The sequence below is a fragment of the Protopterus annectens genome, chromosome 10.part0, assembly GCF_019279795.1.
Source record: "Protopterus annectens isolate FY-2018-M chromosome 10.part0, PAN1.0, whole genome shotgun sequence".
Lineage (NCBI taxonomy): Eukaryota > Metazoa > Chordata > Ceratodontiformes > Protopteridae > Protopterus > Protopterus annectens.
The window spans coordinates 989,912,226-989,925,477 of record NC_056744.1 but is presented as its reverse complement, the minus strand read 5'-3'; the positions used below and the strand labels follow the sequence as shown (position 1 = coordinate 989,925,477).

Sequence of the window (13,252 nt, the reverse complement as noted above, 5' to 3'; positions counted from 1 at the left end):
CACCCATTGACACTACTGGTTCAGAGGGATGGTGGTGCCTGTATATCCAACAAGCACCAGTCTGCACCCCCATATGTTCATCTCCCACCCACCCTATGAGCTGTGTGGTATGTGTCTCTTAGATGTCCGCAGGCACAGATGCTGGGTCCATGCTCTGAATAAGGAATCCATTGAAAGACTCCCTATATTCAGCACATAAACTTTACTACATGACTTTCATAATCATCTGTGTCAGTCAACCCTCTGACATCAGGCTGTGAAAGTTCAACAGTGGTGGTATAGAGATTCACCAGTGAATACAGCAAAGCACAAAGCCCAGTGTAAGTATAATTCCCAGTGCAAATGTAATACTACAGTAAGTTCTAACAGTACTGGATATTAACTTACCCAATGCAAGTGCCCTTGCAAGTTGTAACCCTGATGTTCATACAGTACCTGAAATGCACCGTGACCAGTAGGGCAATGGAAAGTAATCATACTGTAAAACAGGGATGGCAATACCCACCTGGGACAGCTTCAGTGGATGAACTTGGGGCATATTGCAGCTATTTCCAATGTCCAATACGACACTATGGGACTGTGGGTAGCTTTTTGCTCATCTGACAAAGGCCAGAAACCCCTCCCTCTCCATCCATGACAGCCGGACTGTTGACCCACCTCCTGTAGCTCTTCTTCTTGTGCAATGCAGATAACCCTTTCTTCAGCTTTTAAGGTAATCTGGTGGGCCTACACCTCACCTGCTTGTAATTGTGCAATTGGGCAATGACCACTCTGATGTCCTGCCAAGCACGTTCTTGAATAGAATGGTTGGAAGCATCCTGTCCAAAGAGCTATTGACCATGGATATAGTGGTCTGCAGAAAAACCTCATTTTCCTTATCATAGAACTTGTTCTTTCTACTTTTCTTTTCTATAGAGACCCTGTTTTTCCATGGTTTGCCTTGCTAGGCATATTGTTCTGATTGTCCTTTGTATGAAAAAAAAACACTGTGTCACCATGTCAGTAATGACTGCCCCTGCCATCCCAGTACCTTATTGTAGACCTCCTTGTCAGTGTATCGCAGTCTGGGTGTTAATCCTACACAAAGGAGTCCATATATTCCCTTCCAACACTGTCAGTCACGCAACCACTAGTGAAAACATTCACCTTCCAAAAAAACAGCAGCACTCACAAAAGCCCACAACTTGCATGTGACTGTAGTAACAGTGACCCCACCCCATTATTTCGGCCCCTATGTAGTGTACACATATCCTATACAGCTGTAAAGATGCGTGCAATCCTGTTCCATCTCAAGGTTGGCCTTTTTCTTGTAAGATCGACATTACACAACTGATACTGCATGTGACTTCCATTAACCTTGATATCACTTGTATACAATGCTCTCAGGCTCTTTTACTACTATACCCTTTAGGCAAAGATCTCACAACCAGAGACAGATACAGCACTAGGTGATATAGGCAGTTGCCTATGGCCTGCTGGCTGGGAGTGTGGGTTGCACTCATGAATGTGTCATCCTTTGGATGAGATGTTGAACCAATGCCCCATCTGTCTATATTGATAGTAGGTCCTGTGAGAGCTTTTACATCTACCTGAGCTATCAAAAAGAGTAGGATGAAGTTCCCCAATAGCCTGTCCATATTTCCCCTGTAATATAAATAGCACCAAGGGTCTCCTCTAAAAAGACCCTGTTAGCTTATTATCACTAACTTAGTCACAATAGAATATTTAAATTAAAAAAGTGTTGAAGTCATATCTCTGCCTTTGTTTCATACATAAGGAAGAAAATACTAAGCTGACAGTTTTGAGCAGGAGTTATGGTAATAGGGGTGCAGGGAGACAAGTAATCAGATTCCAGAAATGCTGCAGGGGTAGATCTGGTCCATTCCTCTGCCTAGGGCCCCATTTGATCATGATCCAGATCTGCTTACAACTACAGCAATAATTTATCCTGTCAAGTATTTGCAATCATAAGTATTGAGACCCATATATTTCTACTCTGAAAGAAAGTGCACATACCTTAAGGAAAATTAAATTCATCATTTCCCAGTATTTTTTCTTGAAAACAACTAACAACTGCAGCTTGTTTTTGTCCCAGAGCTCTAAGAATTCATCTATAGAGTGATGATGATGTGTGCAGCCATAACACTTATATTGTGTAGATTCAGTTCTACAGTAGTGGTGATTATGTAGATGAGGACAAAACTCATGAGAGTTCCTGAGTTGGGTAATCTCCAATCAATCTAATGGGTAGACATGAATGGAAAGTTTTAAATGGTGGTTTGTGCATGTCTGCACACCTGTGATACTCAGGCATATGAAAAAAGTGCTTTGGGGTCTTAATCTGTCAAGCTTGAAGTCATCCTGGACCATAACCAGTGTCATTGTTGAAGCATATGCCAGGGAGGTCCGTTTTGATTGCCATGTTTCACATTTCTAGTTCTTTACTGCAAGACACCAAAACTGTTGTCAACCCTGCAATTAACCACTAAGTTGCTTGACAATGCAAAACAAATCTCTCAGTGGGAAATTGGTGCTAGCTATGGTTCTCTGGTCTGTAACCTGTAGAATGGCAATTACTTCTGAGGGCACTGATAACTTGCAGGGCTCCTTGGTAGTGTATCTAAGAGACCACAATCATTCTCTGTCTGCGTTGTATGTACCACCAGGACTCATTGCTTTACTTCTGAGGGCACTGATACTTGCACAGCTCCTTGGTAGTGCATCCAAGAGGCTAAAATCATTCTCTTTCTGCATTGTATGTACCACCAGGGCTCAATGCTTTATTTCTGAGGGAACTGATACTTGCAGGGCTCCCTGGCACTGCATCCAACATCATTCTCTGTCTGCACTATATGTACCACCAAGACTCATTGCTGAGGAAGTCTTTTCAGAGCCCTCAGTATAAGGTGGATGCCTGAGACTGCTTCACTTGGGCAGTGGTGGTGACCACTGGCATATCATGGACTGGCAAGTGGTGTAGTCATCGCTATGGTGAATGGTAGGAGTGCCATCCAGGCCTTCTTCTCACTTAAGAAGAGAAAGTCAATGAAAGAGCTCAGGAGATGCACTGTAAGTATATATGCTTAATTTATTTCCACCTATATTGTAATCCTGGCATTCTGGACTGCATTGTTCTAATGTCTGTCTTCTTTTATAGCTCTTGAGGTCAAAGTGGAAAATCAGGAGCAATATGAAGGGATGTTAGAGTGCCTTTACAGGCACAGAGTTGAGTACACCTATTTTACATTCTTCCAAAACAAAACATAACATTCATAGATATATAGATTGAATGTTGAATACTACTCAGAAACATGTTTTTAAAAAAGTGAGTGACAAAAAATGATGGAAAAATATTAGCACATTATCAAAGAGACAGTGTGAAATCTGTAGATTTTAATAAACAGGACTGCAAAATTCTACTATGCAAAGTCGTGCTTTGTTTCATAAAAAGGGAGTTGTAAGATGTGTGACCTCCTTCCTTAAGTTATTTTTGCCACTACTGTGGTGGTGATGTAGTGTACTTTTCTATGTACTAGATAGCTTCAAAAATCAAAACGTTAGTGAGATTTACAAAATTGTGTGAAGTAGTAAATCAAGCCTGAAAACAAGGACATCCATCAAAAAAAGGGGAATCCTGTATAGGAGTAAATCAGAGTGGAATATTCTTGCAAAGTAGGGGAAGTTGAGAGGTCTGATGTATGCGTGTGTGTTTGTGTGCATGTTGTGTGTGTTTTCTTATATTTTTGCTGGTGTCTGGCATTTAGGATTAGAGTTAAGGTTAAGGTAGGCGATAGTATGCATGATTTGTGTACATGAGGGTGTGTATGTGTATGTGCATCTGTGATGGGGTATGTGCAGGGGTGGGATTTGGAGTTTGTGTGTGTGTATGTGTGTGCTTGCTCTAAATCAAAATGACACATACACAGTAATCATAAATTGGGATTTTATTTTCTAACATACCTTTATATCATAATTTGTCCTAAATCCTGCTTTTTGGGTCTGTTTGATGTTCTGGGGTGATTTGGTTGTCATTTCTTTTACTTATGTGGGGATACAATGTCAACGCAGGTGTTGATATTCCTGTGAACTTTTTTTTCTTTTAACCGGATGCTCTGTGGCAGAAAGGCATTGTATAATTTTATATGTTTGATTAAGTATCAAGTATGCCATAAAATATTTTAAAATTGTTATAGTACCAATTAAATAAAGAGTTTTACTTTTTAGTTTCAGTCAAGAATAGATTCAGGATGTGCAAGGTACTTGTTTATTCTATAAACAACGCTGGAAGACTCCCTGCCGCAATTTTTAGATCAGTCTTAAAGAACAAAGGAACAAAGTAAACATATGTAGTTTTTTCTTTTCAATTTCATGTATGCAGAACCCTGATGTTACATTGCTTCCAACAAATCATTTAATTGTTAATTATTTTATGTCCCTGTAATACTAGCTTACAGCTGTGAACACTTCACAAATATGCCTTTTAAAACATAAACCACCTGTGCTTAAGATTTATTGGCCTTCAACTTTGTAAAATTCAGTACCATTACTCACTGTCTCACAGACATCCTACCATAGACTCATCCTCCAGATAAAGCATGCCAGAGTGTACTGTTGATTAATCTGGTTTCCATGGATACCTGACACAATTCATTAAAACTTAACTTTCAGACATAATATCCCTAAACTCCTTTAGCACATACTTTACCTTTAATTGTCTGTCAGCATACTATAGATAGTTTGCTAATATACAACATGCATTTGAAAGGCACTTGAAATATGAAGCTACTACTTATATGAAACTATATCTTACATAATCACACATCTGTTTTTTTCAGTTTTCGTTTGACATAAACATATTATAAACATTGTATTTGACTAATTTGCGAAGAAACTACAAGTTAATCTGCAGTTTGTGAAGCATAAACATGAGAGGTAATAACTTTCCATAACAAAATATTCTAATGAATTACTGTATGTCTACCTCACTACTAATTTATTTTAACCCTAAAGTTACTTATTGCTGAAGTAACAAATTTTCTTCCTGATTATATTGCCATGATGTGCTATACATTATAGCTGATGTAATTTCTGTGTAGGCTCATAGGTAACTACTAGACTAGTTGTCCTTGTGAGCTATTTTAAGCCTAACCAATTTCCCTCAAAGGCAAGAATCAAACCCTGTAGTCTGTGTCTGTGAAATAAACACCTTAGCCACTATGTCAACCCTCCACTGTATGGGTGCGTTTGAAAGGGGCAAGTTAGTTAGCTAAGCAGTGTTTTTTTTTCTCATTGCTCCTTAATTCTGTACTCCCTTAGCATGTTGTATAGTACTAGAAGCCATATTAAAGCCACCATTTTTTTCTGATTGTTATTACTTTTACATTTCTTGGTTTCTTCACTAGCATATGTTTATATTTCTTTTCCACAGTAGCAATACCGGTAAAATAATATGGGTAAGCACACAGTCTATGGCCATGGCAAATGAACGTTTCCTGCTTTGGTCTCTATAGAAACATCTTAAAGATTGACAAACCAGTAGGAAATGGGAATGTGTCTATTTTATTAGGCTAGACAATGCAGAAATACTGAAGACATATTTGTGCATGGGGAGTGTGCAGATATGAGACTCATCTCCTTGGATCTTGCAAAGAGGGACATGATGAAAATTTCAGAATATCCATTTGAAAAGAGAGTGGAAATAGTACTGAACAGCATCCTGTCTTCATTGCGAATAATGCAAATAAAAGATGACTGACATTAATTATTGGCTTAACTACTAATGTCATTTTAGGGGGATCCAATACATTTCAGCCTGTAATGAGATGATGGCCAACCATGAATACATGACAGGTGATTGAAACACCAAAATGTTGAAATTACAAAATATTAAAAGCTTATTTAATTTAGGGAGCAATCCTCCCACATCCCCTGCTATTTATATATACCAGTTCCAGGGTCACACAACAGTGGGGAAAGAGAAAATTTCTTTTTCAGTATTTTGTGGTTAAAGCATTTTGGTGTTTCTATCAAATATCATGAACCTAGGCAACCGCAACTGTTTTACTAAGGATGGTCTGTGTCTTTCCCTTCATGGCTTCCATATATTGGCTAAGGTTTTTTTTCTTCCCCATTAGGCAGAGTCATTCTATTCAAATTACATAGTCAACCACAATCAAAATAATTTATTAACAGTGCTCTATGCTAAATGGCTAAACAAAAAGGTGCAGTCCTAACAGCCATTCCTACCCCTTGAAAAAATAGATACGTATGTAGTTACTGAAATATGGTTTCAGAAATGTGAAGGTATCACTGCAGTGCAGGGTTTTAATGCCTACTGCACCTTTTGAGTGAATATTAATGTTTGTGGGGGCACATTTGTGTTCCTGGGAAACAATTTCACCTCCAGACTCCTAAATCAAGACAATGATGTAGTTACTGAAACATGGTTTCAGAAATGTGAAGACATCCCTACAGTGCAGGGGTTTAATGCCTACTGCACCTTCTGAATGAATGTTGAACTGGATATTAATGTTTGAGGGGGTGCATTTCTGTTCCTAAGAAATAATTTCACCACTAGACACATAATGCAAGACAATGACCTAGAACTCCTCCATATTCTACTCATGATAAACAAAACATAGTCATCATACTGTAAACAACTACTATAACTCCACTATGATACTGGCAGACCATGAGGCACAGGTAAACAAACTAATATTCTTCACCATAGAACCAAGCACAGTATCTTTTTTTGATGAATTCAACTATCCATCCATTAACTGGGTAACCTACACCACCACAAACAAGTATGCCCAGAGATTCCTGGATTTCATTAATGCCACCTCCTTTGATTAATTAGTCAAAATCCCAGTGAAAGGCTCAAAAATACATCTTGTCCTCATAAATTTAGAGCCCTCTCCCCTATGTTCAGACAGATACCATGTTGCTGGTCAAATTTGACCATCAGATAGTACATTTATTCTCAGTGAGAGACTTGAGTCACCTTGTACAACAATCCAGCTTCAAAAACTTCTGTAAAGCTAATCTACATCAGCTAACTTCTGACCTAATGAAATTCAAACATCCTCTTCTCCTTGATGGCCCTACTTCACATATGAACAGTTTTGTCTGAAAAACATATCAACTTAGAAGGTATCATTGAGGCCTTGGTCACCATAAGACAGATACAGTGCCAAATTTAAGAATACATTTGATAGAACCTCTGTATAAAAAAACTACATGATAAGAGCGAGAAACACCTAGCTCATAAAAGCAAGCTTAAAATCCCATCAGCTAGAAAAGAGCTCAGAAACAACAACAAAGAACGCAGAAACAAAATCAAATCCTCCAACAACAAGTGCAAGTTATGAATTGACACCCATGTGAAGGATAACCACAAAACCCTCTTCAGCTATGTCAGGAACTTCAGAAATAATTACCAGAATGCTATGAGTTAATATAAAATAATACCACATAGTTACCCTAGTAGGACATTGTCAATATAGCAGTCAAAAAATTCAGCTCAGACATTTTAACTCTTATCTCCCACAAATTATGCAGAGCATGATAGCATGTCTGTACTCTCCTAAATCACCCCCAAACAAGTCCTAAGTGTTCTGACCAAGGAAAACAATCTCTATGGTCCCTGACAATGTACCAGGTTGTCTTCTTTTCCACTCCAAAGATAGCCCAGATTTGTGCCAAAAGTATGGAGAACTGCTGTATTCATCTCAGTCTATAAAGGGGAGGTTCATGACTGACCCAGGCATTTACTCATCTATCAGCCTCCCCAGCCTTATCTATAAGGCAATGAAGTGCATCATTAAGGACCTCATAAACAAGGACATAAGTAGTTTTCAAACCTTGAATCTGAATAATTTGGGGCTTGTTAAAGGTAGTCACTGCTTCTATAATTTAGTAGACTTTTCTGTACAAGTAAGCAAGGCATTAGACTCAGGCCAGTTAGACCACACAGCATATCTGGACTTGGCTAAAGTCTTTGACACCATTGCTCATGTAGGAATCATTGATAAGCTACTCCATATAAATGTAAACTTCTATGTTACCTACTGGACAACACAAACATAGAGCCCAGTCTGTAAGTGCTATATGTATACTATCAACTTAAAGAATATTCACAAGCAGTGTCTTTCAGGGATCAGTCCTGATTCAACTCTTCTTTGATATCTATTAACAGACTGTGTTGATTATGTTTTCAAACTTTGAATAAACATAATTACCCCAGATGACCTATGTATTCTCCAAAAGGGCCTAAATCATGCTAACAAGTAGTACTTGGACCTCAGTCTCAAGTTAAATGACAGAAATACAGCATTGTGCCCATTTTCAAGCCTGGGTACCCCTGTACTGGTTGCATATTTGGCAGCTATCCTAAACATTGGTTTGGTCATTTGGGACTTGGGCACTTTCACTAAAAATAAAGTATTCTTTGAGAACTATGTGATCACGGTTAGAAAATCCTTGATGTAGCTAGACAAATCATCATTGACATATCTTCTAGATCCAAGGAAGTCATAATCCCCCTTTTCTCCTCCAGTATCAAACATAGTAATAAAATATAATGTCACCTTTGGTATGTACTTGTCTAAGCATATGACCCATCTCAAGTGACCTCAGCATTTACTCACCAAAAGTAAATGGTATCTTCTTCTTGAGTTACCCTGACTGCCTTCCTCTCTTCCATTTCCTACTAACTACTGAAAGGAGACCTCTGCCTTGCTTATAGAGCCATGAGAGTTTTGTACTACCGTCAACACATACACAAAACTACTGTCACCCTAAACATACACTCAAGAGATCTAAACTTCTAAAGAAACATAAACACAACCTGGTGGCAGGATGGATATCTTCCTCATTAATGAACAGATTCAGTCTTGAAGGAAAATTGAGTACCTCCATGACTCTTTTTAAGTCTAAGTTGGAAGTACACGCCTCATCTGGCCTCTATAGCCTTATGAAAAAGTGTTGAATTGATATTGGAATGTGATATTTATTAATTTCTTGGTAAATTGGTTGGATTGTTGGCAAGTCTACAAACAGTTTACCAGATAAACAGCCTAGTACGAATGTTTGAACCTACAAACCTGTACTTGCATTAGAGGGGAATATAATAAGTTCTATTTCAAATTATTAAATTATACCTGAGTGTATCTATATAACTGATACGTACTAATAGATCAGACAAATTACTTTTAAATATTTGTACACCTTCATTCTGCAAAGTAAGGAACCAATCAGAAAAGAGAAGGACTGTCTGACCTTACAAGTGCTGTTCTGTTTTCTCTGGTTAGTACCACTGCCTCACTGTGCTTGCTTAAATAGTTCAAATTTTGAGTGGAGTGTCTTCTGTATGAAATGTGCATGCTTTCCCACTGACTCTGTGAGTTTTTGCTAGGGGTCTGTCTTTTCTCCAGCATCCCATAGATTTGCAGCAGGTGATTTCTTTACTATCTAAATTGCTATTAAATATGTGTGTAGTATGAGTGTATTTGTGTGTAAGTGTTTATGTGACTATGTGTGTTTGCATGCCAGCATGCAAATATGTGAGTATCTGTGTGGGCGAGTGTCTCACACACACACACACACACACACATAAAACCTACATCTCCCCCTCAATAAACCCCCTACTGAGTCCTCACAGGCAAAAACACAGTCAGCCCCAAGAAAATACACACAACCCCCAACACCCACTTGTCTGCTAAACTCCATTGCACTTAGCACTACTGCTATAGGTAAATACAAGCAACAGTTTTATTTTATGCACCCATGTAAATGACTAACCATAAGCAGTACATTTTATTTCATGTTCCTCTGCTTTAAACAAGCAAGAAGGTTAGACAATTCAACAAACATTTTGAAATAAGACTATATATACCTTCTTATCAATGGTTCATTTTTGGAATGCAAATAAAGTTACCAAAGTTTAAATAAATGCTTTTTCACATCTTGTTTACTAATGATAATCTGGCAGAATGGGATCATCCTATTTCATTAGTCCTCTACTGAGTTCTGTAGTTTCTTATTTCTTGTTATGGTGGATGAGACAATATTAAGGATATCACTTTAAACAGAGCCGTATCTGACATTATCAGTAAGGAAGAATGTCAGTATTGTTGTCTGTATTTAATGTTAACAAAACTGCTAAAAGTGCTTTGCAGCTTTAATTTAACATGTTACACAATTTACAGTAAAAGTTATATACAAAAAATAATATTAGAAAATATGCAATGGTCAAACAGATGGCAGACAGAAAGATATTGAGACAGCACTTGAGGCAGTCAGAATAATTTCCTTTGGCTTAATCTACATCAGAGTCAGTATATGCTTATGTTACACCTACAAGTTTGTTGCACATGCATTATTGGTGAAAACATTGTGATGGCCTGCGGACGATTTTAGTGTCATTAAAAGATATTGGACTACTGCGTTACAAATTTCTGTGGCTTATTTATAAACTACTCTGAGGTAAAGACATGAAAACAATGAGTTCCACATCTGTCTTTTTTTGTTAAATGTATATATTTTGTGTTTTGGCAGATGACGATGAATGCATTAATGCTACTCAAATCTGTGGAGATCGAGCAAATTGCACTAACACAAATGGGTCTTATTACTGCACGTGTTTATCAGGATATATGTCCACTGGTCAGGAGCGTTTCACCACCAGTGATGGGACATCTTGTATTGGTAAGGAAAACATACACCATTTCTTTTTCTTTCTTTCTCTTTCTTTATCCTAGGAAATTAAAAATTATTTCTTTGTTTCTTGCTATCAAACTTTCTTACTTTCCATTAATGAATCCAGTTTAAAGTCAGCTACGGGTTTATACTAAGTAGCAGAAGGCTGCACAACAGACTTTCTTATGCAGTTTAACATTTCCATCTGGTGACACTTTATGCTACTGTTCACAAACTTTGAAATTTGTTAAATAACTTCTCAGTTACTAAGGGATGTACCATTACATATAGTACAATACGAATTACCATTACATTTAGTACAGTACGAATTGCCATTACATTTAGTGCAATACAAATTATCATTATATTTAGTGCAGTACAAATTACCATTACATTTAGTACAATACGAATTCTTACTGTTATTTCATCAGTGGTCCCCTACTTGTATTGAAATCCATAGTTGTACTATGAAGGATTCAGCAGCTCTGAGGTGTCAAAGTATGTGTACAAATTCACATAAAAAAGATAATTTCAACATGCATTTTTTTAAATGTATTTTTCCCTTTTAAACTTTTATGAAGTGAATGACATGCTTATTATCAGGCATATCTAAAAATATAATCAGTTTATGAAATTGAAATAACTGGTCCACTTCAGGATTTAGTTATGCGGAGTATCTTCCCTGCAGTTATATGTAGGTTTAAGCATATATAACAAGCATAATTTAATTTTGTTTTACTGTCTGTTTCATTTTCTGTATTCTGATGTTGATATGAAAGAGCTGTAAGTCTTTAATACTGCATTATCAGTAAGATGCAAGCCCATAAATAAGTAACAGAAAATTGAATCTTGTACAATGTTTTCAACTAGGATGATTGCAAGTGTTCCATCGGTCTTTTGCAGATCCAGTAGAATGCATTAGTCCAGACTTTGATTATGTTTTTACTTGCAAGGAATACAGTTCAGCAATAATCTATGACTCCATATGGGTACATCAAAATTTACCCACAGTTGGTGTGGTTTGGTCATGTGGGCAAAGCCCTCATGATGAAAGAAAGGGAACCATGGGTAAATTCTGATATACTCCCACATATGAACAGATTACTGCTATTATACAATGACTTTATTTAAAAAAGAAATTGGTTATCTTTCTTAAACAATATATTTGTATAATGGTACTTCAGTCTTTCAACATTTTTCCTTGTTGATGTACTGCACATGCAAAAAAAACCTCAGAAATTTTACAAAGGAACAGCACAAAACTCCAAGGTAAAATAGGTATGTTTCTGTTTCTTTAGTTTTACAGAACATACCTGATTTTTCTCATATTTTGCTATGTCTTTGTAAAAAGAGGTTACAATGCTGTTATTCAGTATATGCAATAAAGTGTTTCCCTCCAGCATCCTTTTGAAGAGCTAATAGAATGCATTAGTACAATCTTTAATTATGTTTTACTTGTAAGAAATATAGTTTAGCAATAATCTATGCCCATGTAAGAGTGTATCAGGATTTACCTACTATTGATGTGGTTTGATCGTGAGAGGTGACACTCAAAAGTAGGGGACCTAATGTCATATAGCAATAGTTAAAAAGATAAGAACTTTATAGATGATGCAATGTTTGACTGTCAGCCAAGGTAGACTGCACAGAACCAGTGTAAAATATTGGTACCGAGTTGCCCACATGAAAGTATATGGAAGTAAAGTAGTCAAGATGAGAGAGGACCAGGCTATGTTCCACCAGAGGGAAGTCTGTAGATGGTACAGGTGCTTAAGAAGGGTAATGATCCTGAGATGGAACCATGCAGATCTAATGACAGCTGACATTGTGTCTTTCAATTTCAGGCTGTTGTCAACAATTCCTTCATTTTACCTTATGAACCTTTGTCGTAAATTCAGTTTGCAACACTATAATAGGTATTAAGGGACAAAACTATTGCAAATGAATTCTGGAAAGTGGCATGAATAGCCAAGGTAATAGACTGGAGGACTTCAGCGATAACATATTATGATTCTTACAATCAAAGCTGAATCTGAAATCTGTTGATAACTTGTTTAGGGCATAATTAAACCACTGAGTGAAAGAGTGGTACAGCAATTTATCACCATAGCAATAAAACTAGCACTAAACTGGCAGCCGACAACCTCCCAAGTGAATACCTACAAATTGCAGGCAAAACCCTAGCCTACACAGTCTCAATCTTGATTAACCAGTCTCTATCAGAATGCTACGTCCCTTCACTATGGAAAATATCACACATCATTCTCCTCCACAAAGGTGGCCCCACCACAGAACTCATCAATTACCAGCCCATAGCAATTCTCTCTCCACTCTCCAAAATACTTGAGAGATCCATTCACTCTCAAGTACTAGACTACCTCCTTACTAACAAATTCCTTTCTAACAGTCAACATGGTTTCCGGCCAAACCATAGCACTACCACTGCCTTACTCTCTTTTACTAACACTATCCTTCAGCATAAAAAGAATGGCTATCTCTCCTCTGCAACTTTCCTAGACCTATCTAAGGCATTTGACATGGTCCCACACAAACA

At 37.4% G+C, this 13,252-nt stretch overlaps 1 protein-coding gene across 1 annotated transcript in view; it reads left to right on the top strand.

Annotated features, from left to right (window-relative positions):
* ADGRL4 (adhesion G protein-coupled receptor L4) overlaps nucleotides 1–13,252 on the top strand; it is a 707,438-nt gene that overhangs the window by 240,131 nt on the left and 454,055 nt on the right. The window contains exon 3 of the mRNA XM_044085751.1: nucleotides 10,558–10,707. Coding sequence (XP_043941686.1) covers nucleotides 10,558–10,707 — 150 coding nt within the window. The remainder of the gene's footprint in view (nucleotides 1–10,557; nucleotides 10,708–13,252) is intronic.